At 40.0% G+C, this 26,262-nt stretch overlaps 1 protein-coding gene across 1 annotated transcript in view; it reads right to left on the reverse strand.

Annotated features, from left to right (window-relative positions):
* Positions 1-363: 363 nt before the first annotated feature.
* The window catches only part of LOC105444039 (meiosis regulator and mRNA stability factor 1-like), a 34,055-nt gene continuing 8,156 nt past the window's right edge, over positions 364-26,262 (reverse strand). Inside the window, exons 9-27 of the mRNA XM_030991500.1 lie at positions 25,185-25,725; positions 24,205-24,418; positions 22,778-22,953; positions 22,004-22,084; positions 21,136-21,318; positions 18,277-18,447; positions 12,736-12,905; positions 11,555-11,790; positions 10,483-10,590; positions 8,953-9,075; positions 7,809-7,854; positions 7,019-7,221; positions 5,941-6,168; positions 4,844-5,071; positions 3,972-4,245; positions 3,241-3,318; positions 2,456-2,518; positions 1,853-2,041; positions 364-1,587 (exon numbers count right to left, since the gene is read on the reverse strand). Coding sequence (XP_030847360.1) covers positions 1,226-1,587; positions 1,853-2,041; positions 2,456-2,518; positions 3,241-3,318; positions 3,972-4,245; positions 4,844-5,071; positions 5,941-6,168; positions 7,019-7,221; positions 7,809-7,854; positions 8,953-9,075; positions 10,483-10,590; positions 11,555-11,790; positions 12,736-12,905; positions 18,277-18,447; positions 21,136-21,318; positions 22,004-22,084; positions 22,778-22,953; positions 24,205-24,418; positions 25,185-25,725 — 3,674 coding nt within the window. The 3' untranslated portion in view covers positions 364-1,225. The remainder of the gene's footprint in view (positions 1,588-1,852; positions 2,042-2,455; positions 2,519-3,240; positions 3,319-3,971; positions 4,246-4,843; positions 5,072-5,940; positions 6,169-7,018; positions 7,222-7,808; positions 7,855-8,952; positions 9,076-10,482; positions 10,591-11,554; positions 11,791-12,735; positions 12,906-18,276; positions 18,448-21,135; positions 21,319-22,003; positions 22,085-22,777; positions 22,954-24,204; positions 24,419-25,184; positions 25,726-26,262) is intronic.

Genomic DNA, 26,262 nt, shown 5'->3' on the forward strand with positions numbered 1-26,262 from the left:
TCTTTTTTTTCATTTCAGATTTTGTTCTCATGTTTCTAATGATTGTCCTCTATAATTGTATAGTTGGTATCTTTAAATCTTTATTTCATTTGTGAAATACTGTGAATACTTATAACATCAAACAAGCCATACTAACTGACGACAACTTCTCAGCTTCAAGTATGATCGGAACAGGAATATTGAATCAGTACAGGATAATTACAAAAATGTATCTTCAAATTTCCCAAAGCACCAATTTTGATTGCCAAAAAGTCAGAATGAAATCATTCTTACACAGAGCAAGCTATATATACAACAATTTGCCTGCCAAATCTGCAAATTATGTTAGCCATGGAAAATGGGGGGGGGGGGGGGGGGAGCAAACATTTCTACATGCTACAATAATGTTCAAGCTTTAGTTTACCACTGACATTTTCTGTTACAGCATAAGCAGCTGCAAATTTCTATGCACATTATGAACACACATTCATGTACATACATACATACAGTGTACATACACACATACATACACCCTTTACACATTCTTTGATTGTGCAGGAAAAGAAAAAAAACTTTGGCTATTGCTCTACAAAGACTTTAATGGTAGTCCTGCTACAACAAATATGCATACATAATGATAGTCACAAGGTAATGTCACATGTTGCACCTGAGTTTAAAGTACTGCAATACTTGAATGAAATGAATCTCAACATGGTTACAACTGTACACATCATAAAAACATCTTACTCTTACATGTATGTACAACAGACGATCATCGCATCTTAACTGTAGCATCGGTTCTTGACGCAAACATTATCCACATTAAACATAATGCATGTAATACTGAAGATTGGATGGATAACCGAGTCGAAATCTCAACTCATATTAAGAGAATAATTGTTTACAATGGTAGGCAGAGGCTGCTTACCACAACACATGCATAACAAATGTACATATAACAGTTAACTGCAAAGCATGTGTTCCTAGAACGCACATGTTCTTACCGATTCTAAATTCTTATGGTAACTCTTAAAATTCTTATACCTCTTGAATTTCTCATGGTACCTCTTGTAATTCTTATGGTACCTCTCGACATTCTCATGGTACCTCTTGAAATTCTTATGGTACCTCTTGAAATTCTTATGGTACCTCTTGAAATTCTTATGGTACCTCTTGAAATTCTTATGGTACAACTTGAAATTCTTATGGTACCTCTTGAAATTCTCATGGTACCTCTTGAAATTTCTTATGGTACCTCTTGAAATCCCAGGGAAAAGTTTGCGGCAAGGCGAAAGCGAGTGCGCCCTCTCAAGACGTCGCGCCTTGGAGACGAAGCGGCAGACGATGGCAGGGAGCAGGCCTGGCGCTGCTGGAGGTGGTGGGGTAGCAGCTCGCCGTCGTCCCCACCCTGATCCACACAGAACGAGGTGGAGGCGGAGTGGGGTAAGGAGGCCGGTCCTGATTGAAGGGCGTGGCCTGGTAGAGGGTTGCAGAGGTCGTGGGGCAACTGGCCGACGCTGAAGCGGGTTTGGTTTGGCAGGAGGTGGAGGAGGCTCCTCAGATCGATGTGTTCTATCTTCTCCTGGTCACCCGATGCACTCTGGGATTCTAAACAAGCACACACAAAGAAAGAGAAGGAAGTCTTATTAATTGTCTATCACATGTAATATGTCTTAAGTTATATGCTTTATGATACAGTTCATTTAAGCACTTATTTACCTACTCAATGACATTTGAATGCAGGTGTACCACTTCAATCATCTTTATAAACAAAAAGAATGTAGTGCATCCAGTTTAAATGAGTTAACACCCTTCTGGCTCCAAACAGATGAATATGAACTCTTTGTTAATGGGCACAACACTTTCTCCTTACCTTTATGTGGAGAAAACATGGGGCTGTTGAAGCTGATGAGATCCTTGGGAGGAAGAAGAGGAGGAGGAGCCTCAGGATGGGTTGGCTCCAGGAAGGGAGCTTGGTCACTAGAGGGAGCTGCTCCACCCGACATGAGATCACATGGAGCAGACTCAGCTCGAGGGCTGGATCCCTTCACACCGTCAGATTCTGCGGCGAGGGAGAATAGGAGTTGGAGAATAATATTTTTGGTAAGCGTTCACCATTCCAGCTTTGATTGATGCTAAATCTACCAAATCTATCAAAATTTTGAAGGCCTCTGCTATGATGAATATGCATCGTATTTTAGTAGATTAGTCTATAGACCGGCTTGTGGCATTTGTTACATATACATATACACATATAGTGAGGAAAGCTGTTGCACAAATATGGTATCAAACCCTGTCTGTCCATGAAATCATAGCCTCTTATGCATTATCTACCAATTGGTATTGAATGCAGGGTATTTATCAGATCCTTTAAAAAAATAGCACATAACTACCATTAGTATTTATTTGTTTGGTTTATTGGTTTCTGCATCTTTTTTTTTCTAAGACTTCCCTGGAAAATAAAACATTCCTTTACCTGATGTAGAAGTACTAGAAGATGTCTTCCCACTCTCCTTCTCACTGGTTGTGGAACTTGGTGCTAAAAAAGAAACATTACAATCAATAATTGAATAAGTACAAACCTATAACTTCTATTTTACAATGAAGAACATATTCAAGTACCCTAACATTTTAAATTCCAGCAAATTTAAAGTGGAAAATGTGTAAAACCATTTAATTAGCTGTAGTATTTTGATCATGATCTAAGCACAAATTTAACAGGCCATTTGGCAATTACTGTGTAATTTGATATTTGTGAAATGAATATATTTCAGAAGTTATTTTTGTTTATCATCGTTAATTGAGTTACATCATGGCATGAAAAAAAACTTTTTTAAATCTCAACCACAGGCGGAATTTGTTAAAGCATCATGGATGTACAATTTCAGGGGGGTGTTTCACAAAGATCCTAAGTTGAACTTATCTCTAAGTTAGACCTAATAATTATGGAAAATTATGGAAAGCCGTTAGCATCTGTAAAAATATTTTGTAAAGAAGGCATAAAATGTTGGTACACATTCATATTTTTCTATTATCAAGGAGATTTCATGATTTCAAAAGTCTAAAATACTTGAATTTTTGCTTTTTAATATATTTTATTTTAAGGCTACAAATGGCTCTCCATAATTCTTAAGTCGAACTTAGAGTTAAGTTCGATTTGGGATCTTTGTGAAACACCTTCCTTGTTTACAGCACCTTGAGCAAAGGAAACCATCTCTCCTCCCCTACCTGTGGATCAGTAAATAGTATTAAGAATCTAACCTGTGTAATCACTGGGGGATGTCTTGTTGTGCTCCGATGAAAACGAGTGATCCTGATAAGTTTGTCCGTCACTTGAAACTGAAAATCGTAAAACAGATAAAGAAGATTCTCAGTAACTGGAAAAGTATTGGTGTGGTAATCTTAGAACCGTATGAGAAGAAAAAAACAACATGTGGATGCATTGGACTGAGTAGGCTTTTTTCTCTACTGAACGTGCTCTAAAATATTGTTGCAATTCACAAAGATTCATCATGAAGGAAAGACTGCAGAAACACTGGGATACATAGGATGCATAAGTCACCTTTTCTCAGCATCTGAGTTCTGGTATCTTAAGTTAGTTAATCAATCCATGTAAGTACATTTTATAAGCATGACATTTTTTCTTTTGTGAAGGGCTTAGAGATGGCAACATATAATGCGCTTCGTTATACATGTACATCACTGTTCAAAAGTTTCTCAAGGGGGAAAAAATAAGATTCTGACCAGTAAGAAGAAAGTTACTGTATAAGCTGATATTTCAAACATAAAGCAGTTACTACTAGCTAGCAATCGAGAGGACGCAAGCACATAATTTTATGCTGATATTTTTGCGCTCCGGAATGATGAGATGCCAAAATTTGCGATATTCGCAAAAATAACAGCTTATACAGTACGTGACAGACACAAAACAAAAAGCAACACAAATACTCCCAAAATTGGGAGAAGAGTCAGCGGGCGGGCACTGGACTCACCGATGCAGCAGGGGTTGAGTGTGATGGCCCTCTGAGCGCCACGCCCAACCAGGGTCAGCACCCTCGGTACCGACGAGATGAGGGAGGACACCGTGGTCTGGCCAAAGTCGTGGGGTAGGAGCTCACAGCGATGGACGACTTGATAGCGAGACATGAAGGCCTGAAGGGTCAGGGTCTGGTTTGGTACCGAGATCAGGACCTCCCGGGCACTACGGGCAAACTGGTAGGTAGGGGTCAGCTCGGCACAGGGGTCGTCGGACCACTCGTCTTTTACCTGTCGGTGAAAATTAAGCCATTGCAGTTCAGATTTTTCGAAAGCTCTACGTGAATCAGTTTACCCTCCGTATAGTGGCACCAATTATTTGTAGTTTCCTCTCTTTTATAGTTTTAAGTAAAATAAAAATGATTATGATATAAACAAAATGGAAGAAATTACAAGAAATCATCATGAAATTGACAATTTATACATGAAAAGAGTGATTATATATTTCTCTCTATGTTGCTCATTTGGAGACCTCTAGGGATGAGTACACTGTTCTATTAGCATCAGCGTTATAATCTGATTATGGTGTGTTTTTACAGAAGCACGTACCCAGAAAAGTCTGGAAGTTAAGGGTTTATGTTGGCCATTTTGAGAAAAAGTGGTTTACGTGTCACCACTTGGGCCTTAAGGAGGTAAGCCATCGACTTCAATGGGGTGTTGAGTGGAGTTAAGTCTTTGTGTTTCCTAGAAAGCCCACATTTTTCTTAACAATTTGATATCAAATACTTATTTTGGCAAAATATGGAGTTAGGTCTTTGTGTCACTGAACCCTCGATATGTAATCCTGTAGAAACATGCCTAATATCTACTAATATCTAATGTCTCTTACCATGACCACATGATGGACAGCCTTGAGTAGCAGAGTCACGCTGCTGTACCCATACTCGGTTGCTACCAGCTCCTCGCCCCATAGCTTCTTGTGAAGCTCCACCACCTTCTCCACCGATGCACTACCTCGTGGCTGCTCCAGGAGGACCACCAGGATCCGCTGGGTCAGGTCGCTCAGGTGCTCCCGCTCCACCGATCGGAGGCGCTTGTCATCATCTTCAGTCACGATCTGAATGAGGGAGGAGAAAGTGAGATGATAATAAAGTATCCATTAACATTTTTTTAAAATTTATTGTTGTTGTTTCATTCTTTTTGAGAATATTTTTCTCTTCAAGTATGTTTTCAATTATGTTTCAACCTTAGTTTTCTATTGAACTTGTGATCAAGTCAACATTTTAGGGCAGTTGTTTGACGTGTGGTATGTAAAAAAAAAAAAAAAAAAAAAAAAAATCATAAAATTATTTTAAAAAAAAACTTGCTTCCGTAATTTGTAGGGAAAAAAAGGAATAATTCTAGGGAAAAAGTAATGGTTGGCAGCTCTGCACTACGCTTAATACAAAGTATCATATTATTACCCCAGCTGTAGCTATCCACCATAGAACGTTCAAGAAATTTCTTCCTACCCGGGTCCCATGTACTTCACCTGGGTGGAGAGTGGCAAATGTAGATAATGTATAGCCAGAGGACGTTAGTGCTGCAACAGGGATTCAAACCCTGTACCTTGTGGTTCAGTCCAGAGACTTATCCACTGGACCACAACGACTCATCTCTTATCCATACTGCCCCTTTCACTGCTATGAACCAACTCATACTACATCACAGTGTAATGAAATTGAATCAACTAAACAACCCCCTTCCCCCAACAAAAACAAGGGAAACGCTCTTGGCTGTCTCGCCTGCATTACACAATTCGATATGATGAAAATTGAGGTTTGGACATATTTCTAGGCAGGGTGGCCCATTAGCAGGCCCCAGAAAATGAAATCCTCTGAATATAATCAGCATTTTGAAGTGAATATTGACAAAGAATCAACAGAAGAATTATTTCTCGCTTTTTGCTACGCACATAAGACAAAAAAGAAGAAGAGAGAAACGTACCTCTACAATGTGGCAGAACCTGCGGACCAGGGACTCCAGGTCGTGGACGTCGTAGTCTTCCAGACATACAGGATGCCCAAAGACCTTACAGTAGGCTGGTAGCAGGGCATGGAGGGCCAGGGAGTGTTGGCGATTCCTGGGCACCAGCTGGGAGATGCGACGGGCCATCACAGCAAGACGCTCAGGCTCCGTCAGCTGGACGCTGCGCTCGTCACCGTACTCTTCAATCTAGAGAGACATGGGGAGAAAAACACTCACCATTATACAAATTTCTGTAGGCTATAGCTGTAGAACTATAAGTTCAGCTCAGAACCATGTGTTATACTTGACTTTGAAAAAAAGAGAAAGGATTTAGTACAGTTTTATGCAGCTAAATATCTTTTTGAAGATTTTTTAAAAACAAAATCCAAGCATATAGAATCATACCCTTCATTCATTATCCAAAGATTAATACCATGGTAAAAAAAAACACAGACTTGATCAAACGTTGCCTCCTACCTGCCACAGGTTTTTTATATGTGAACGAATGGCAACTGCGTGCATCGTATGTGTATTCACTTAGCTCCGTGCTATAGGATGGGATATGCGAAGTGTATTACAGATTTACATCATCTTTTTTTTTTAAGCTGCAGTTTACAGCGCCATATCTGAACAAGGTTGTAGAAGACATGTTGAGCGTAATTGTTAAAGGCATCGTTTAGCAATGTTAAATCTGAGATGCATGGCTCTAGGTGTTATCAGTGTCTGTGATATGGTGTACTATTGAAGCCCTAACAAAATTGCGCTTCAAAATGATCCTGAAGTGCCTAAAAAAAGTACAAATCTTTGAGTGACCGGTTTTACCACACTCGTTTTCCCCAATAGACTGTAGTGTAATGAAAACCGTTAGGAAAACGAAAAAATTAAATTTTGATTTCCAATAATAAATATCTTGATAATCACACAGGCTTATAAAAGTCATGGGATTCCTGGCTGATCTAAAGGTTTATAATTATCATTGCAGCATGAGCTAAATCCAGGATTTTTATTCAGAATCTGAAACAAAGATTCCCAATCCCTTTCAGACCACAAAACTCACCTGCACCACCTCTGGCAGTGCCCCCAGCAGTTCAGCCAGCTTGTTGAATCCATACTCCCCAACCCGACACTGCCTGCCAAAATGATGGTGGTAGGCGGGGATGAACTTGGAAAACGTGATGCGAGATCGATGCTGTCGGCTCAGGAGGTCGACGATCTCCCTGGTAAACTTCTTCGTTCGTATACACTCCTCCTCTGTTTGCTCTAAGAAGACAGATTAAAAGGAGTTAAAGGCATCGTTTAACAATGTTAAATCTGAGATGCATGGCCCAACATGTTTTCAGTGTCTGTAATTTGGTGTAACACTGAATCCCTAACAAAATTGCGCTTCAAAATGATCATAAAGTGCCTCAAAAAGTAAAAATCTTTGAGGGACCGGTTTTACCATACTAATTTTTCCCAATAGACTGCAGTGTTGTAAAAACCGTCAGGAAAACGAATTTTTAAATTTTGATTTCCAATCATAAATATCTTGATAATCAGACAGGCTTGTAAAAGTCATGGGGTTCCTGACTGACCTAAAGGTTTATAATTATCATTGCAGCATGAGCTAAATCCAGGATTTTGTTTCAGAATCTGAGACAAAGTTACCCAATCCCTTTAATTATTATACAGCAGAAAAACCAACAAATCACATGCTAAATTTGCAATCTAACCCAAATATTTGTATAAGACACATTTTCAATTTCAATTGATCTATTAGCACGAGCTGTCTTGAGCTTAGTTAGAATTTAATCGAGAAATTAATGATTTTTTTTCAGCAGAACTGTCTACTTATCCAAAACACTTACCTCTTTTTGGAATTGATATCACTGTGTTATCACCGTCCCATTCAATCTGATGTTAAGAGGGGAAAAAAACACAAAACAAAAAGAGAAGAGTTCAATCACACATCCAAATTTATTTACCTAAGTGACAGTTCAGGGACCCGTTTCACAAAGCCTTTTTTTTTTTGACAAATGAAAAATGACAAACATCAGTGACAAATCTAGTGATAACCAATCAAAAGCAAGGATTTCAGTAGCTTATAACAACAACTGTCATTTGTCACTGGTGACAAGTTTTGTGAAACACCCCCCAGGGGTCTAAGTCCAGGGCCCTGGTTCATAAAACTCAATAACTCATACCTCAATAACAAATGCTCGATTTCTATGACAAATTCGCTCACAGCCAATCAAATGCCATGATTTCAGTAGATTATATCGGTTATTGTAACTTGTTTAGTATTTTGAAAGGCCCAGACACATTCCTCGGACGTGCACTAGTAGCTAGCTGCCACTTAATAGATGTCAGACAACGGGTAGTAAATGTCTGAGGAAGATGTCTGGACTTGGACTTATTCCTTGCTCATAACTCATCTATTACACATGCATGTATTTTACCATAGTCCAGGACAATTATCCCTCCCCCAAGAACACTTACACCAGGGACAATTACCCCCCCCCCCCCCAGGAAAATTACATAGGAGTAACTGTCGTTGGGGGGTATTTGTACAGAGGGTAGTTGTCTGGATATGTTCTATCAAAACCATTTAGCAGGTCTTCACTTATCTCGAATAATCTGTGTGCATTTCTATGAGAATACATTTCCATTATGACTACAACACAAGGGGGGTGTTTCACAAAGATTTTAAGTCAAACTTAACTCTAAGTTGGACTTAAAAATTATGTAGAGCCATTTGTAGCCTTAAAATAGAATATATTAAAAGGAGAAAGTTTTAGACTTTTTATAAATTCCACATCAAGAACATGAAATATCCTTAATAATAGCAAATATAATTGATTTGAATCAACATTTTATGCCTTTTAAAATAACTTTTACAAAATATTTTCATAGATGCTTACAGCTTTCCATAATTGTTAAATCTAACTAAGAGATAAATTCAACTTAGGAAATTTGTGAAACACCCTCAAGATGAGAATCCCAAATACTTACAGTGACCCAGTTCTCAGGGAGGTCAAAGAGTAGGTCCTGGATGTCACAGATGCCGTAATCAGCGGTCTCCCATGGACGACCGAGGCATCTCTGGAATGCAGGGGCAAAGTCATTGATGACCACCTGAAAAAGAGTGACAATTGATAGACAGTGATCGGTAGTTTACAACTTGTGTTGGTTATGGTGTGAACAACTTATAGATATCCTAAAACTGAGAGACGACATTGCCATACAGATTAAGGATACTACACAAAGACCAATCTTATAAAACTTAAAAAAAGATTGCTACCAAAGAGAAAGACAAAAATACATACTAAAAAGATCCATATATAATGGGATGAAAGAATAATGAAGGTTAAGGAGCATCACTGTGGAGGCTTTTACATTTTGTGTTCATCAAATGTTCTCATCATAAGTGTTAAAATGTACAATTTTCTTTTTTTGCTGTATGTATTTTTATGCTTTTCACCTATAATTTATTTGTTTGTATTTTCCAAAATTTTGCTGCTGCTGCTACTACTACTACTACTACCCAGAGTAAATTGCCAGCACAAACTTATACACTAAAAGCAAACAATGTACCTAGAAACTACAGGAAGAAAAAAAAAGTTCAAAAGGACAAGTTTGGACTGACTGCTGCTTGTTCATGTAGTTTCATTAATTTTATCCAAAAATGTCAATTTTGAATGTATTTACCAAGACAATGAGATGCTAGAGATACTGGAAACATCAGACCATTTTCGTATTGTAATCAAATTTCATGCATACAACTTTGTGAACTGCCTTGTTACAAATTATTTCATTCACCCATTAAAAATAATTGTACACTAATAGTCATAATATAAATTGCATTATTTACTTGTTGTTAGGTAAGGCAAGCCATAATGTTTGTCCTCCCTAGCAACAAATAATTTATCTCATTCACATTCTAATGAAATTCTAATGAAATTCAATGAGAATGTAATAGCTCGTTCCTAAGTAAATTTGAATACTTTTTGAAAATGGCTTATTAAATAGTAATCTTGGAACTATGCTCTCCACGCAGAACTGCCAACCTTGTGTGACCAAAAAAAGAGAATTCATTATAACGAAACTTACAACCAAGCGCGACACACTTCCAATTCAGAAATGACTATTCCTCATGCATCTTTTTTCTTCTCCATATTAGGACTTATAGTTTTTTTTACAAGTAGGTATTTTGTTGTTATTTTGGTATTATCAGGGTTTCATTCTTTTTGAGAATATTTTTTTCTTCCAAGTATGTTTTAACCCTAGTTTTCTATTGACTTTGTGATCGAAAGGGCAGTTGTTTGACGTGCAGTATGTAAAACAAAAAAAACAAAAAAACAAGAATTAAAATTCTTTAAAAAAAAGTATTTTGTAAAAAAAGAACATAATTTGGATGGAAAAATGGAATAATTCCGGGAAAAACGGAATGGTTGGCAGCTCTGTTCCCATGACAAGCTTCATTCAGTGGTACAAACCAAGCACATGTTTGGCGAGGGTTCAAAGAAATGTGACTTGTCCTACCTTCTTACTGGCCTGTGACTTGAGCACCTTGAGAAGATCTTGTCCGAACCTCTTGACCTGAGCACGATGGGTCAAGGTCAGGGTCTTGTTCTCAGTAGCACCAAGGATCTGAAACAAGAAATCGTTGTGAACGGTCAGGATGAAATTAAATAATCTACAAATTAAATGACAACCTAATGTCGACATAACCTAATGCATAACTGCCAACATTTGAAAATAAGAATTAGGAATTTTTAGCACGGTATGCCTTCAAAAATAAGAAATCTCACTTGCAGCAGCAGTATAACTGGCAATACGGGTAAATCTGTACCAAAAAGCGAATTCAGATTCACTGCTCGAGCATGCAGCCATTCGATTCAACGCACGCATTACGTGAACTCTCAAATCGCGGCACATGATAAAAAAAAGTTGTATTTGGCTTTAGCACAAAAAATATATATAAAAATTAGAACAAAATTATTTAAAAAAAAAAAAATTGCAATTTTGAAAAATGAGAATATTCCAGATTATTCGGAAGGGTTGGCAGGTATGCTAATGGGATTAGATGAAAAATCTGGTAGTTCCATATGTTTGTTTGTTTTACCCGACTCCTAAGAATGCATGTGTATGCTTGTCAGCAGTAAGCTACCAGGGGACTGATAACTTCAAGTCCTCTCCGAGGGACTTGGTAATGATGAATAATTAATTAATCAATGCTACTAGAATGTGATTGTATGTTTACCAAAGGTAAAGATTTCTTCTTTATACAGCATGATCAGCTTTGATTTGACATACCTCACAATGTTCAGTTTCGACCCCTTAAATTTAATTTCGTCAATTTACGTACAGTTAAAATACTCTTTTTCATGGTTTATAAGTTTCTTTGGCCTGCTCTTTCTGTTTTATTTTTTAAAGCCATACTAATAATTTTATAATTGTTTACTATGAATTGTACATGAATATGTAATACACTACAACAAATAATGCCAATGTGCAGATAGTATTTACGAACTGGCTTATTGAGCGGCTGTACAGAGAGGCGAAGAAAGTAACATAATTTTTCAATGGTAAATAATGATGTTTCCTTTCATACCTCCAGGACATGAGAGATTGCCTCAAAGAGCTCAATCAGCTTGAGGTAGCCATAGTCCGCCACCCGAACCTGCCTCCCAAAGTGATGGTGATAGGCGGGGACAAAGCGGGTGAACGGGAGACGACATTTGGTGGAGTGTTTCAGGAGCTCTACGACCTCCTTGCTGAACTGGAACAGGGCCGGAGGAAGGAGGGGTGTGGTACGCCCTAGCAGAGGCGGGAAAATCTGCTGCCCATCTGAAAAAAAGGTCAAAAGAAGTAGTTTTGATTATATATGGAGTTATTCTGTTAAGGCACTTCACTAGATAAGTAATAATAATAATAATAAATATTTATAAAGCGCACTTTTCTAATTACTTACTCAAGGCGCTATACAAAACAAAATACACAAATCTCTCTCCAGAATTTTAACAACATAATATCATAAGTAACTCTAAATAAAACCGTTTTAACATGTTTCTGAAAGGTTTCTTGGTTTTGTTACAAATGTTGCAAAATACATGAAAATTACAAATGCTTTGAAATAAGGGAAGTCATTAAAAAAATACAATGCCTCATATTTAGGCAATGAATCCTTTGGAATTTTGTACAACTATCCTTACTTCATATGAATCAAATACAATGTCTTCTTCAATATAGAAGAAAATATTCAAGGGAAATCGGTTATTCTGTATCTATTGATATCTAGAAATAGATTTACTTTCAATAAGAGCCTCAATTTCCAGACACTTTCCAGATTCATTTGGCCTGTGCCCAAATACATTTAAACTAGGCAACTCAAATTCAAAGGCATTTTCCAACAAAATGAATTTGATGGCTCTGCCATCCAAAATCTAGTCAATCCATCCTTGCATGCCCATATATACTAAGTTTATTTAAATCCATTCAATGGTTTTCAAGTTATAGCAGAACAAAACTGAAATGGAGGCGCCATAAGCTCAGTTGGTAGAGCAGTGGTCTTGTAATCCGGCAACCTGGGTTCGAAACCAAGGCGATGCACTAATGCCCTTTGGAAAGGCATTTATCCTCATTACCAGGTCTCTTGGAGAGGACCTATTAAGCCGTCGGTCCTCTGGTTGCTTACTAACAAGCATTTATGATTTCTTAGCATTCAGGTAAAATAATCATCACCACCACTACTACTACTACTAAATAACATCACACATTGAATGATATACTTACCATCAGTGATGATCTCCTCTTTCTGTTGGCTCCAGCAGATGACCTTGAAGCCTTCCCTGCAGAAGGCTACCCTCACACCTGGGACCGAGTTGAGCAGGTGCTCCAGGGGAATCCCCTTTTCAAAGTCCTCATCAAGGTCATTGAACTCTGCTTTGTAGCACAGAGGGAAGCTAACAAGGGAGATAGAGGAAAAAGGATTTCATTTAATTTCATATCTTAATAAAGATAGATCATTTACCAGGGTACAACAGAGCCAACATCATTGGTCTTGCTTTCATTTTGTATCTATGATTTCTCTTATGTTGCTTTTCTTTGAAATGTTTTAGGTGAATTCTGTAGATCATTATTATTTACATGCATATCTTCAAGATTTTGGGGGCTTCACATGACAGCAGGGCTACAGAAACAATTACCTACAACCTAATTTTTTTCATTAATTGTTCACATATTCATGTGAAACAATGCAAAGAAATTCATATTACAGTCAAACCTGCTTTTGTGACTACTGTAGTATTATTCAGACGACAAAGGGAGAATGGACACAAAAGGGTAGTACGATTTGGTTATGTTTTACTTTCACTTCGTGTCGTCGTTTCAACGTTGCAAATATATAGTCTTGTATAAAGACGTTATTAGATATTCCCACATCTCCCCCCAAGCTTATTATCAACAGTTCAAGAGTTCTTATTGATTTCCAAATAGTTTCAAATCCAATAAAAATCCGAAATATAATCCTGTTTAAGAGTTCACGGATATTCTCCTTAATTGTGTTCTTCGAGTCCCGAGTCCATTCCAGTTTACTATTAAACCCAAATAAACACTGTCCAAACCTTTAAAGTCTTGTTCAGTTTCAGTTCCTGCAAAGTTAATCCCAATTTTGGTATTTAAGTTTAACCCATTACATGGACAGTCGCTTTGGTGGTTTCACGAGTCGTCCAGATCGCGTTCGCGTCTCTGTCGCAGCTGTTGGTGTAGAGGCTCCCTCAGGCTGCTTCCGGTTGATCTGCTGGTTACGTTGGGAACCGGTTGAGTCGCTTTCATCAGAATCGTCAGGTCTCTCTGGATCGTTGCTCATGGATGACTCCGGCACTCTGGTCTTGGTGGGTTGACCTTGGACAGCAATCAGTGCACGGCGATTACGACGTACTGTCCCATGTTCTGTCTTGACATGGTAGGACCGTGGTTGTTGCGCTTTCTGGGTGACTTTCCCGTAGCGAGACTGATCACGGATCCACACGGAATCTCCTGGTTGTAGCTCTGGAAGCTCACGTGAGTCCTGACGTCTGTTGTAGGTCATCATTTGATCTGACCTGTACTTCTCCTCTTTCTCTCTCACAGTCGTCAGGTCCGGCTGTTGTACCCGTGGCAGCAGCATGTGCGGCAAAGTAGGAACCTGAGTCTGCAATCTCCTCCCCATGAGAAGTTCACAAGGAGCTAACCCGTTTTGGAGTGGTGACGCTCGATAGCTGAGAAGGGCTAACTGGATGTCGTCGTTCTTCTTCAGCAACGCTTTCACAGTGCGAACTCCTCTTTCAGCCTCACCATTAGCTTGTGGGTATCTTGGAGAGCTGGTTGTATGGACGAATCCATACTCTTCAGCAAGCTTTCTGAAGTTCTCGTTGGCGAACTGTGGACCATTGTCTGAAACCACAAGGTCTGGAATCCCATGGACTGCAAAGATCTCCTTCAGCGAAGAAATCACTGCCATTGTTGACTGACCTTGGAGTTGTTTGACCTCAATCCACCTCGAGTAGTAGTCAACTACTATCAGGAACGATTTCCCTTTGAGTTCGAACAGGTCCATTCCAAGACGCTCCCATGGCCTTGAAGGAAAGGATGAGCTCATCAAAGGCTCGCGGACCTCTTGGCGATGGATAGCACAGGTCAAGCAGCTTGAAATCATTTCCTCCAATGATTTTGATAGACCTGGCCACCACACTGAATCTCTGGCTCTGGCTCTGCATTTGGTGATTCCCAGATGTCCTTGATGTAGCCTCTCAAGGATATCAAGTCGCAGAGCTCTCGGAATGACTATTTTCTCGTCGTAGATAAGCAAGTCCTCTACCACACTCAGGTGTCCTCTCTGCTCATAGTAGTGTTTGAGGATCGGGTTATGTGGCATGTAGTCTGGCCATCCTTGAACGCAGTAGTCTCTGATTTTTTCACATACTTCATCTGCTTTTTGTGCATTTCTGATTTCCTCAAATCTCTGCATTGTCACTGGGAGGTTGATGGCTGATGTTGATGCATATGATTCAACCTCATCTACGAAGTTGACATCATCCATTCCTGGCCTCTCTACTGGCGCTCGTGACAAGGCGTCAGCGGATGTCTGCTGTTTTCCTGGAACATACAATGTCTCTGCATCAAATCTCATCATTCTCATTCTGAAGCGTTGGAGTCGTGGAGGCATTTTCACAAGTTCTTTCGAGTTTAGAAGTGTGACCAATGGCTTGTGGTCAGTTTCCACCTCGAAATGAAGACCAAGTACATACTCGGAGAACCTCTCGCACGCCCAAGTAGCTGCCAGTGCCTCTTTTTCAATCACTGCATACCTCTGCTCAGTCTCGGTAAGCGATCGAGATGCATAGCACACTGGTCTACGATTTCCATCAGTCTGCACTTGATACAGGATTGCACCCATTCCAGTCCCGGATGCATCTGCTGCAATGACTGTTGGCAGTTCTGGATCATAATGAGCTAAGACTGCTGTCGAGACCATCATCTCTTTGATCTGTGTGAAAGATCTCTGCTGCGCTTCTCCCCAACACCACACATTGTCTTTCTTCAGGAGTTGACGAAGGGGCTCGTTGATCTCAGCTAATCCTGGGAGAAACTTTCCCACCTGGTTCACCATTCCCATGAACCTCTGTAGCTCTTTCACGCTTCGAGGAACTGGAAAATCTCGAATAGCTCTTGTTTTGCTCGGATCGACCTTGACACCAGTGTCGAAGATGAAGTGCCCTAAGAACTTCACACTCTGTTTGGAGAATTCACACTTTCCCTGATTTAGTGTGATACCTGCTTCCTGCAGACGTTGTAGAACAGCTCGTACTCTGATGTCATGTTCTGTTTGTGTTGCACCATGGACTAGCACATCATCCATGTGACAAATCACGCCGTCAAGTCCTTCGAGGATAGTGGACATCGCTCTCGGGAAGACTTCTGGCGCTGACGTTATCCTGAACGGCAATCGGTTGAAGCAAAATCTCCCAAATGGAGTGACAAAGGTTGTCAGTAGCTTTGACTCATCCTCCAATGGAATTTGCCAAAACCCGCTGTTGGCGTCCAGTTTTGTGAAGATTGTGCTCTTTCCCAGTTTTGCTAGACTTTCATCGACTGAAGACATCGGATGAATCTCTCGTTCAACTGCCTTGTTGAGAGATGTAAGGTCTACACAAATTCTCACCGAACCACTGGGCTTCAACACTGGAACCATCCCCGAACACCACTTTGTCGGCTCAGTCACTTTTGAGATCACATTTTGCTCCAACATGGACTCTAGTTCTTTCTTCACCTTCGGTAGAAGCGGATGAGGAACTTTCCTGGCTGTATACAGGCACATCGGCTTGGCATCTGAAGTTAACGTGATGTGGTATGCTGTCCTCAGTTTCCCCAAACCAGTGAAAAGTTGAGGGAACTCAGCCTTGAAGTTTGCAGTTTCATCATCACAAGAATCGACTTCCTCCACTCTGCGGACTAGATTCAAGGTTCTACACGCTTTCCTACTCAGCAATGAAGACTCCTGATCTTTGACCACATAGAGAGTCTCCTTGATCTGTTTATCTCTATGCCTGAGAGTTGATGTCATTTGTCCTATTACAGTCAGGACTGTACTTCCTGGACCACGTAACCTCTTGGTTGTTGGTCTCATGATGTGTTTATTCAGCCATGGAGTGGAATCAGACAACACAGTAACGGCTGCTCCTGTGTCTAACTTGAAGTGTGTTTCATTCCCATCTACGAGGATCGATGAACTCCAGTACGTCTGATCGTTCTCGCTGACTTCACCAAGGAAGGGGACATCAATGTCATCGAAATCATCTACTTCGCTGACTCGAGCTTTCCATTTTAGCTTTGCTGCCTCTTGTTTTCCCTGTTCTGGTTGTTTGGCTTGACACACAGACTGGAAGTGGCCCATCTTTCCACATTGATGGCACTTTGCATCTTTTGCGGGACAGCTGGCACGTGCATGATTCTGCCTTCCACACCACTTACAGTTACCCTGCGGAGTTTGAGATGTTTTCTTCGAGTACGTTCCCTTGCTCTTAGGCCTTACGTAGTTTACGGCCGAGTTAGGGCTCTCACTCTCTGCACCTCCCCTCACAACAGACTTGTTTTGTTTCCGGGCTTCTGACTGTCTATTCAATTGAACTGCTTTTGAGAGAGTTAGGTCTTCTCTAGACTGTAGTTGATCAGATAGGGAGTCATCAAGCACCCCAACTACAATTCTGTCTCTTATCAAGCCCTCCTTAAGTCTATCGTAGTCACAGTCCTCTGCTAGCCTGTACAAATCATTGATAAATGTGTCCACACTTTCTCCCGGGCGTTGTGTTCGTTTGTTGAATTTTGCCCTTTCAACAATAATGTTTTTCCGTACATTGAAATACTTCTTCAATGTTGCGATCACGTCATCATACTTTGCTGTCTCCTCTTTCACATTGAGAGACACGATAATATCATCGGCACATTCACCCATAGCATAGAGTAGCGTACTAACCTGCTCACTGTCTGGCTTGGATGCGAGGCCCGATGCGACGCGATATCTCTAGAACCGCCGTGACTATTTTGGCCATTGTTCTGCTTGATTTAAGCCTGCAACTTTATCAAAGCTTTCTGGCAATGGTAGACGAGAACTTTCCATGGTTCTTCACTTATACCGCTGCCACCATGTAGTATTATCCAGACGACAAAGGGAGAATGGACACAAAAGGGTAGTACGATTTGGTTATGTTTTACTTTCACTTCGTGTCGTCGTTTCAACGTTGCAAATATATAGTCTTGTATAAAGACGTTATTAGATATTCCCACAACTACCCATATAGAAAGCCCACCTGGCTATAAAGACCATATTTTTTCCCACTTGAAATCAAGATTCTCATCAAAAATCTGTTAAAGGAAACCCATATTTAAAGACCACCTGACTACAAAGACAATTTTTTGTGTTTCCCTTGGACGGTCTTTCTATACAGGTTTCACAAACTTGTCATGAATGGGGAGTGTTTCACAAATTCCAAGTCGAAACTAAACTCTAAGTTGGACTTAAACATTATGGAGAGCCATTTGAAGCCTTAAAATAAAATATATTCAAAAGCAAAAATTTAAGTGTTTTAGACTTTTCATAAATTCCACATCAGGAACATGAAATCTCCTTGATAATAGAAAGTATTAATGATATGAATCAACATTTTATGCCTTTCAAAATAACTTTTACAAAATATTTTCAAAGCTGCTAACGGCTTTCCATAATTGTTAAGTCCAACTTAGAGATAAGTTCAACTTAATATCTTTGTGAAACACCCCCCTGCTACTTTAGCTTACCTTAGGAGAGACAAAGAACCACTGTGAAGGTTTAGCAGGGTCGTGACCTGAGCAGCGAAGGTTTGATAGGCCACCATCACACAGAGATCAGTGTCAAGCAATCTGTACTGGCTCTGACCTTCAGGGTCGTGTCGACTGCAGAAACGCTCTGATGGCTCTGGACTCGGCTCTCTGCAGTATTAAGAACATAATGGAAACTACTCATGAAGTTCTCTGTTTCATGATTATTATAATTATGCTTTTCAAAGGTCGTCTGTACTAGTTTGGCTAGGAGGGATTAGACCACCCAGGATGGTCCCTGACAGGTTGCTATTTCATCAACTCAGCCCTCAATTAACATAAGAAAAAGAGGATCATGGGTGACCAATGGTCACAGATTAGGCATTGTTTTCTATATAGAGGAAGCAAGTAGATACAAGGGTCATTCCATGTCAAATCACCCAATGGTTTTAACCCGACCATTTTTTATTTTGATGAAACTTAGTGTACTTGTTGAGTGTGATCTGACAGCACCAAATCCAAAATCTTAGGTCAATCGGATAAGGGGTTTGGGAGATACGGCCAACCAAATTTTGAGATTTTTTCAAAAATGGGGGTGGCGGGCCTACCTTTGAACCCTTGTATTTCGGGACCTAATGGGTAAATCTTCACAAAATTTGTATTGTTGGAAAGGGTATTCAATAAGGATTCCAAATCTGCCGCCATTTTGAAAATGTGTACATGTTGGGGTACTTTGACCTCTTGACCTAAGATTTGTCCTTGAAATTGACCTTGTGGCTCACGTGACCTTGACAACATTTTTCATGAAATGTAATCTCTGACATGTTCACTTAAACATATAAAAGTTTCAGAGATATAATATTTTTTGTTTAGGAGCAATAAGGATTGAAAGTATCCATACTTACAGATATTCACAATAAACCCTATCATAATGTATACAATACATGCAATATGCACAGTATAACATACATCTTCCACATGCTTTTTTGTTCTAGGCATATCCATTCTAAATGTCAGCAGTACTTGAATAGAAAATAAAATGACAAGTTCATATAGGCCTAAAGGGTTAACAGGATGTGTGGCTTTAGGCCTCTGAGTCGGTTCTAGGATAATTACCCCCCTGGAAAATTAACCCCCAGGAAAGGTCCCCCCCCCCCCCCTGAGGACAATTACCCCCCAGAAAGTTACCTCCTAGGACAATCTGTCCCCCCCCCCAAGGACAATTACCCCCCAGACAATTACCCCCTAGAATAATTACCCCCCCCCCCCCTATTCATTAAAGGGGAAGTCCATCCTGATAATAAGTTGGTTTTAATCAAAGCAGAATTTTTTTGGGGAGGTAATTATCCTTGAGGGGTAATTGTCCGGGGGGTAATTGTCCTCGGGGGGGGGGGGGGAAGATTGTCCTAGGAGGTAATTTTCTGGGGCTAATTAGCCTCTGGGTGTGATAGTCCTTGGGGTAATTGTCGGGTAATTGTCCTGGGGGGGGGGTGAACATTTCCTGGGGTTATTTTTCCAGGGGGGTAATTATCCTAGAACCGACTCAGAGGCCTAAAGCCATACATCCTGTTAAACCTTTAGGCCTATATGAACTTGTCATTTTATTTCTATTCAAGTACTGCTGACATTTAGAATGGATATGACTAGAACAAAGAAGCATGTGGAAGATGTACAGTGTATGTTGTACTGTGCATATTGCATGTATTGTATACATTATAATAGGGTTTATTGTGAATATCTGTAAGTATGAATACTTTCAATCCTTATTGCTCCTAAACAAAAAATATTATATCTCTGAAACTTTTATATGTTTAAGTGAACATGTCAGAGATTACATTTCATGAAAAATGTTGTCAAAGTCACGTGATCCACAAGGTCAATTTCAAGGTCAAATCTTAGGTCAAGAGGTCAAAGTACCCCAACATGTACAAATTTTCAAAATGGCGGCAGATTTGGAATCCTTATTGAATACCCTTTCCAGCACTACAAATTTTGTGAAGATTTACCTATTAGATCCCGAGATATAAGGGTTCAAAGGTAGGCCCGCCACCCCCATTTTTGAAAAAATCTCAAAATTTGGTTGGCCGTATCTCCCAAACACCTCACCCAATTGACCTAAAATTTTGGATTTGGTGCTGTGAGATCACACTCAACAAGTACACTAAGTTTCATCAAAATCAAAAATGGTCGGGTTAAGATTTTCAGATTTTTTGGGTGATTTGACATGGAATGACCCACAAGTAGTACAGTGGGCCTTTAAAGGACTAATGTTTGGTAGGATTATTAGAATTTTTAAAGATTTTTTTTGCAAGAGGAAATCATAGGAATCCTTTGTAAACCCTGTCATAATCTAAAACCAATCAATAGACATACTCAACATTGACGACCAATATCTGTTATTCCATGCGATCATATCTGATTAAATAATTTGTAGGATCATCATCATCATCATCATCATCATCATCATCATCATCATCCTCATCACCATCATCCTCATCATCCTCATCCTCATCATCATCATCACCATCACCATCATCATCATCACCATCATCATCACTATCACCATCATCTTACCATCATCATCATCATCATCATCATCACCATTACCATCACCACCACCACCACCGCCATCGCTGCCACCACCACCATCATCACCATCATCATCACTATCACCATCATCTTACCATCACCACCATCACCATTACCACCACCACCACCACCGCCATTGCTGCCACCACCACCACCACCACCACCACTACCACCACCACCACCACCATCATCATCATCATCATCATCATCATCACCATCATCATCATCACCATCCTCCTCCTCATCAACATTGTGCTCCAAATCACTCACCTTTGTGGTATAAATGGGATGGAAGGAGACTGCCAGCCGAGGGGAGAGTTGTAACTGCCGGGTACGGGAGAGTTGGATGCGCTGAGCACGGTCAGACAAACAAGCTTTCCACCATGTGTCTCTTGCATGGTGACTGTGTCAGGAATCTGGTAGAGGTCGCTTACATGGAGCTGCTGCTGGTATCTGAAAGAAAGATGAGGTGGATATCGAGGGGTCAGTGACACAAAGATATAACTCTATTTTGGCCATTTTTAGAAAAAGTGGTTTATGTGTCACTGAACACTTGGGCTTTAAGGAGTTAAGTCTATGTTTCACTAGCCATTGACTTCAATGGGGTGTTGGGTGGAGTTAAGTCTTTGAATTTCTAGGAAAGCCCACATTTTTCTGAACATTTTGATATCAAATACTCATTTTGGCGAAATATGGAGTTACATCTTTGAGTCACTGAACCCTCGATATGTTCCTCATGAGATTTTCTTCATAGTCATGATCTGTTCAAATCTTTTTAATTTGCTGTCATCTCTTTCATCAACTATAGCCCTTATCAACACTTCCACAATTTATATTGGGGTAGAAGTAGAATAAACTTGCACATGATTCATTGAAATATTTCACTATCAAAAATCTTTGCTGTGAAACATCCTACAATTTAACCTTGTAATCATATAATTATCAGCCCCTCACCGATCTAACCCAACCATGCTGGACTGTTCTGTCTTCTGCTAAATTAGTCAATCAAAAAAAATTGAGACAACTCAAATAGAGAGAGAAAAGCTCTGCTTTAAAACTTCACATCGCAAAAGTGAGCGAGTGGCATGACACCTGAACAAGTATTCAGAAACGGAAAGAGTGATATCTAGAGTCTTACTTGTTTTCAAAGGCTTGTCTGAGTTTATAGAGAGGCATGCTCATTCCTGGGATCTCCTGCAGCATCTGGATGATCATCATCCTGAAAGAAAGATAAGGATATAGGGGAAAGAAACAGAATAATAATAATAATAATAACAATAATAATAATAATAATAATATGTCTCGTTTACCCAGGGTAGCCTCATCAGTATTCATACTGTTCTACCCGAGGGCCCTGCATTCATATTATTACCCCGGCTTTAACCGACCTACCATTAAGAGGTTCTCAAGCATTCAAGGAATTTCTTCCTACCGGGCACCCATTTACCTCACCCGAGTAGAGTAACACGATTCTACTAATGACCGGTTATTATCAAAATTACGTGTTAGGCAAAATAACTGCCTGGTCACTTGTACGCTCTGTTTTCGCCTCCTAAAATACCTTTTAAATGCAAACCTACTATATTGTGTTACTCAGTACGGGAGCCTATTCACATACAAGCTATGCTTTTTATTTAGGCTCCCCACATTTTACATTGTTCTACCCAGCCTGTTATATATACATATTTCGAAATTTCGTACTTTTTTTCTGTACATTATATTTGATTCTGAATTCTCTAATTTTGTTTAATAATTTTTTTTCTTGAAATCTATTCTTATAATAATATACGCCTGTATAAAAAAGAAAAGAATATAAACTGTTTTTCTGTGTAAAATGTGGAATAAATAAAACTTCAACTTCAAACCAATCATTTGATTAGGATCTACGTCATAATTTAATAATGAGCCTTACCTCAGTCTGTCTGCATTAGAATCGCCTGGAGGCATAATGGAGATGTGAACGAGTCTGGAACCGATCTGACGACGGTTGACATTGGCCAGGACTCCAATAGCATCGCCCATAGAGGGCACCCTCACAACGGCCTGGAAATAACCTTGAGCAGGGGCTGCCAGGAACACATGCAGGACCTACAGATGGATACATTAAAGGGACTTGGTAACATTGTTCAGATGAGAGAAAATGCTTAATGTACAAAATATTTTAAAAGATAATCTGAAAGTTTGAGTGAAAACAGACCATTATTATAATGATAAAAATTGGTAAAAATCCATACCTTAATTCTCCCATCTACAGTTATTACAACTTAATTACATTTTTTGGTGAATTTAATTGTCACAAATCAACAAAATGGCTCTATATACCATTCCAGACATTTAAGTGTCAAAAGATGTTTAAAAGCCTGTCTTATTTTCACGGAAAAACGGTTGGGGAAATTCCAAAATGGTTGGGAGAATTTACTGTTTGAGGGTGTTGCACAGTGATGCCTTCAAATAAAACCATAAATATCTTTGTGGTTTGCAAACTACAGTCAAATCTGTGCATAAAGATCACTCAATGGAGACAAGAATTACAGTCTTTCATGAACAGGTGGTTTTCATATACAGCTTCCTTTCCTTTAAGTATTTGTGTATTCGGGAGTACCCATTACAAGCTTTGCTCATCAGGATTCACGCCTTCTTCCTTGTAATACAAGTTCTTTGATTATATTTATGTTCCTACGTATAAATTGCATTGTTTGAACAGATGTCAAATATGTTGTCAAATTGAATGGAAGAAAATATATGTGAATTTATATTTAAATTGAATTAAATTGAGAGATGATTTTAAAGGGGAACTTAAGAAGTGGTCTTTATAGGGAGGTGGTCTGTCACTAGAGCAGGTTTCACTGCGTTAGCATCAAACCCTGCTTCCAGGGAGAGTAGCAGAGCTGCCAACCTTGTGCGACCAAAAAGAGGAACCATAATGGGAAAAAAGAGGAATTTCAAGCAAAAAAAGGAATTCATTAAAACAAAACTTACAACCACGCGCGACACACTTCCAATGCAGAAATGTCCATTCATCAAGCTGTATTTCTATATTAGGACCTATAGATTATTTACAAGTAGGTATTTTTAATTTTTTAATTTTGGTATAATTTGTGTTTCATTCTTCTTGAGAATATTTTTCTCTTCAAGTATGTTTAGTTATTGAATTTTATTATTAGTTTTCTATTGAATTTGTGATCAACATTTTAGGGCAGTTGTTTTGACGTGTGGTATGAAGAAAAAAAAAAACGAAAAAAAAAAAAAAATTTATGAAGAAAAAACATACTACCGTAATTTAGAAAAAAACAATGTAATGGTTGGCAGCTCTGAATAGAGAATAGAATGTCAAATCACCTTGCAATGCTCACTGATGGCTGCCACCAGGTGGCGCTTGAGCTCTTTGCGTGTGATCTGGCAGTCTAGGTTTGTGATGAGGAGGTCAATACCGGGCATGGGGGTCCAGGGTTTGACCCCTGGAGCTAACCCCATGGCTCCACCACCCTGGAGCTGCTGCTGCTGCTGCCAGCTGGGTTTCAGCTTACTGGTGACCATCAGGGGAGATGGGGCTCTGATTGCAGAGAAAGAGTGAGAGAGAGTGAGAGAGAGAGGGAGAGAGAGGGAGAGAGAGAGAGAGGGGGAGGAAGGGAGAAAGGAGAGAGAGAAAGAGAGAGAGGGGGGGGGGACACAGGAGAGAAAAGAGAAAGAGAGAGAGGGGGACACAGGAGATAAAAGAGAGAGAGAGGGAGAGAGAGAGAGAGAGAGAGAGACAGGGGGAGGGAGAGAGAGAGAGAAAGAAGAAGAGGGAGGGAAAGAAATAAATAAGGTTTAGAATACATGCCAAATATATACTTATGAATAGCCAGTGCATACAAAAAAAAGAGCACATTGAAAAACAGTTCTCTGCACTTTCATTCAAGAATTTATTGCCTTTGCTGTAGCTATGGTTAAAACAATAGGCACAAAGAGTATTGCAAGAAATAGTTCTTACCAGGTAATACTGTGGTCTCCCAGCAAAGACTTACATAGATCAGTTAGAAAAAAGGTAATTGTCTACCAAGGCAGGAACTCCCAAAGATAATGGAGAATAGAACTAAAAGTGTGAATATGTTCAACCTAGTAGTACCACATAGGTACATTTCAGGAGGGAGAGACAACTGTAGATAAGATATCTTTTGTCAGAGGATTTATAAATAATGTCTTGTGTTCAGATGATTTTTTTTTAAAAACTGCGTTTCTGTAAAACTTACAGACTGGTTAGGGGTTTCTTTCAGGATCTATTCCATCATTTTGGGGGTCTCCTTTAGAAAAACAGCTGATTGAAGATATCAACTCACCTATATGATCCCTTGAGATATGGGTTACCAGGCGTGCCATCTTTCCTGAAATGCAGGTGAGATCCAGGAGCCCCTGCCATCCTCTGGACCGACGGTATCGGCCTGAACGCATCACAGCCGTAGGAACTATGTGTTTCCATGGGAGGAGGCGTGGGGATGAGGGGCTTCCATTCTGACTGCGCCCTGTTTGACAGTAGGGGGTCAGCATCCTGCTGGTGCCTTCGGGCGGGGTACGATCTCATGGCTGCCCCGTCCATGACCAGGTTGATGCCTTCGCAGTTGGGAGGGGTCGGGGTGTTGCGAGGAGAAGCGGCAGAGGAGGGTGGGGCTGAGGAGGTGGGTTGGATAGGACGGAACGCTGCTGCAAGGCCACTGCTGACTTTCATGTCCGTCTTGCCCGCACCCAGAGGGCTTGTGCATTCCCTCTGACTGGCGACCGAGACGGGGATTGGTTTGGGGGCGGGGCCTGTGTATGTCTTGATGCTTGGAATGTTTGGCTCCGCTTTCTGGTTCTCGCTTGTTCCCTGGCTGCTACTAGAATCTATGAGAATACACAGAGGTTAAAGGTATACACCAGTTCTGGTTATGGGATTGCATTGTGAAGAAACGTTGTGGAATCGATCAGAAAAGGTGGATCATTTAGCATATAAGTATTGGTGTGTACTGCAAGGTTCTGGAGTCATCAAAATGATGAGAAATTTGCCCCAGTCTTGGTTAAGTTACAAGCACTGTACACAGAAAGATGTATATGGGACTACGCGATATCTATCCAGCCCGGATAGATATAATAATTTACCAAGTATATCAATTAGTAGGCGGTGTCCCGGCAAAATTTGTATCCTCACGAATTAGTCAAAACATACTCTTTCACATGATTGGTAATAAGAGCTTCCATTCATTTTTTGAGAGGGGGGGGGGGGCGTTCCCAAAACTGGTCTATACATTTAAATAAAAGACAGTTCAATCACAGCAATGCCCACATGCGATCTCTCAATATATTCTAGGCCTTTCTTTCTCCTACATACCCACCTACTTCTTATCAGTTGCAGATATAACACATGACAGGCATTCATTACTG

Source organism: Strongylocentrotus purpuratus, unplaced genomic scaffold (assembly GCF_000002235.5).
Source record: "Strongylocentrotus purpuratus isolate Spur 01 unplaced genomic scaffold, Spur_5.0 spur5_contig_845, whole genome shotgun sequence".
In the NCBI taxonomy this organism is placed as follows: Eukaryota; Metazoa; Echinodermata; class Echinoidea; order Camarodonta; family Strongylocentrotidae; genus Strongylocentrotus; species Strongylocentrotus purpuratus.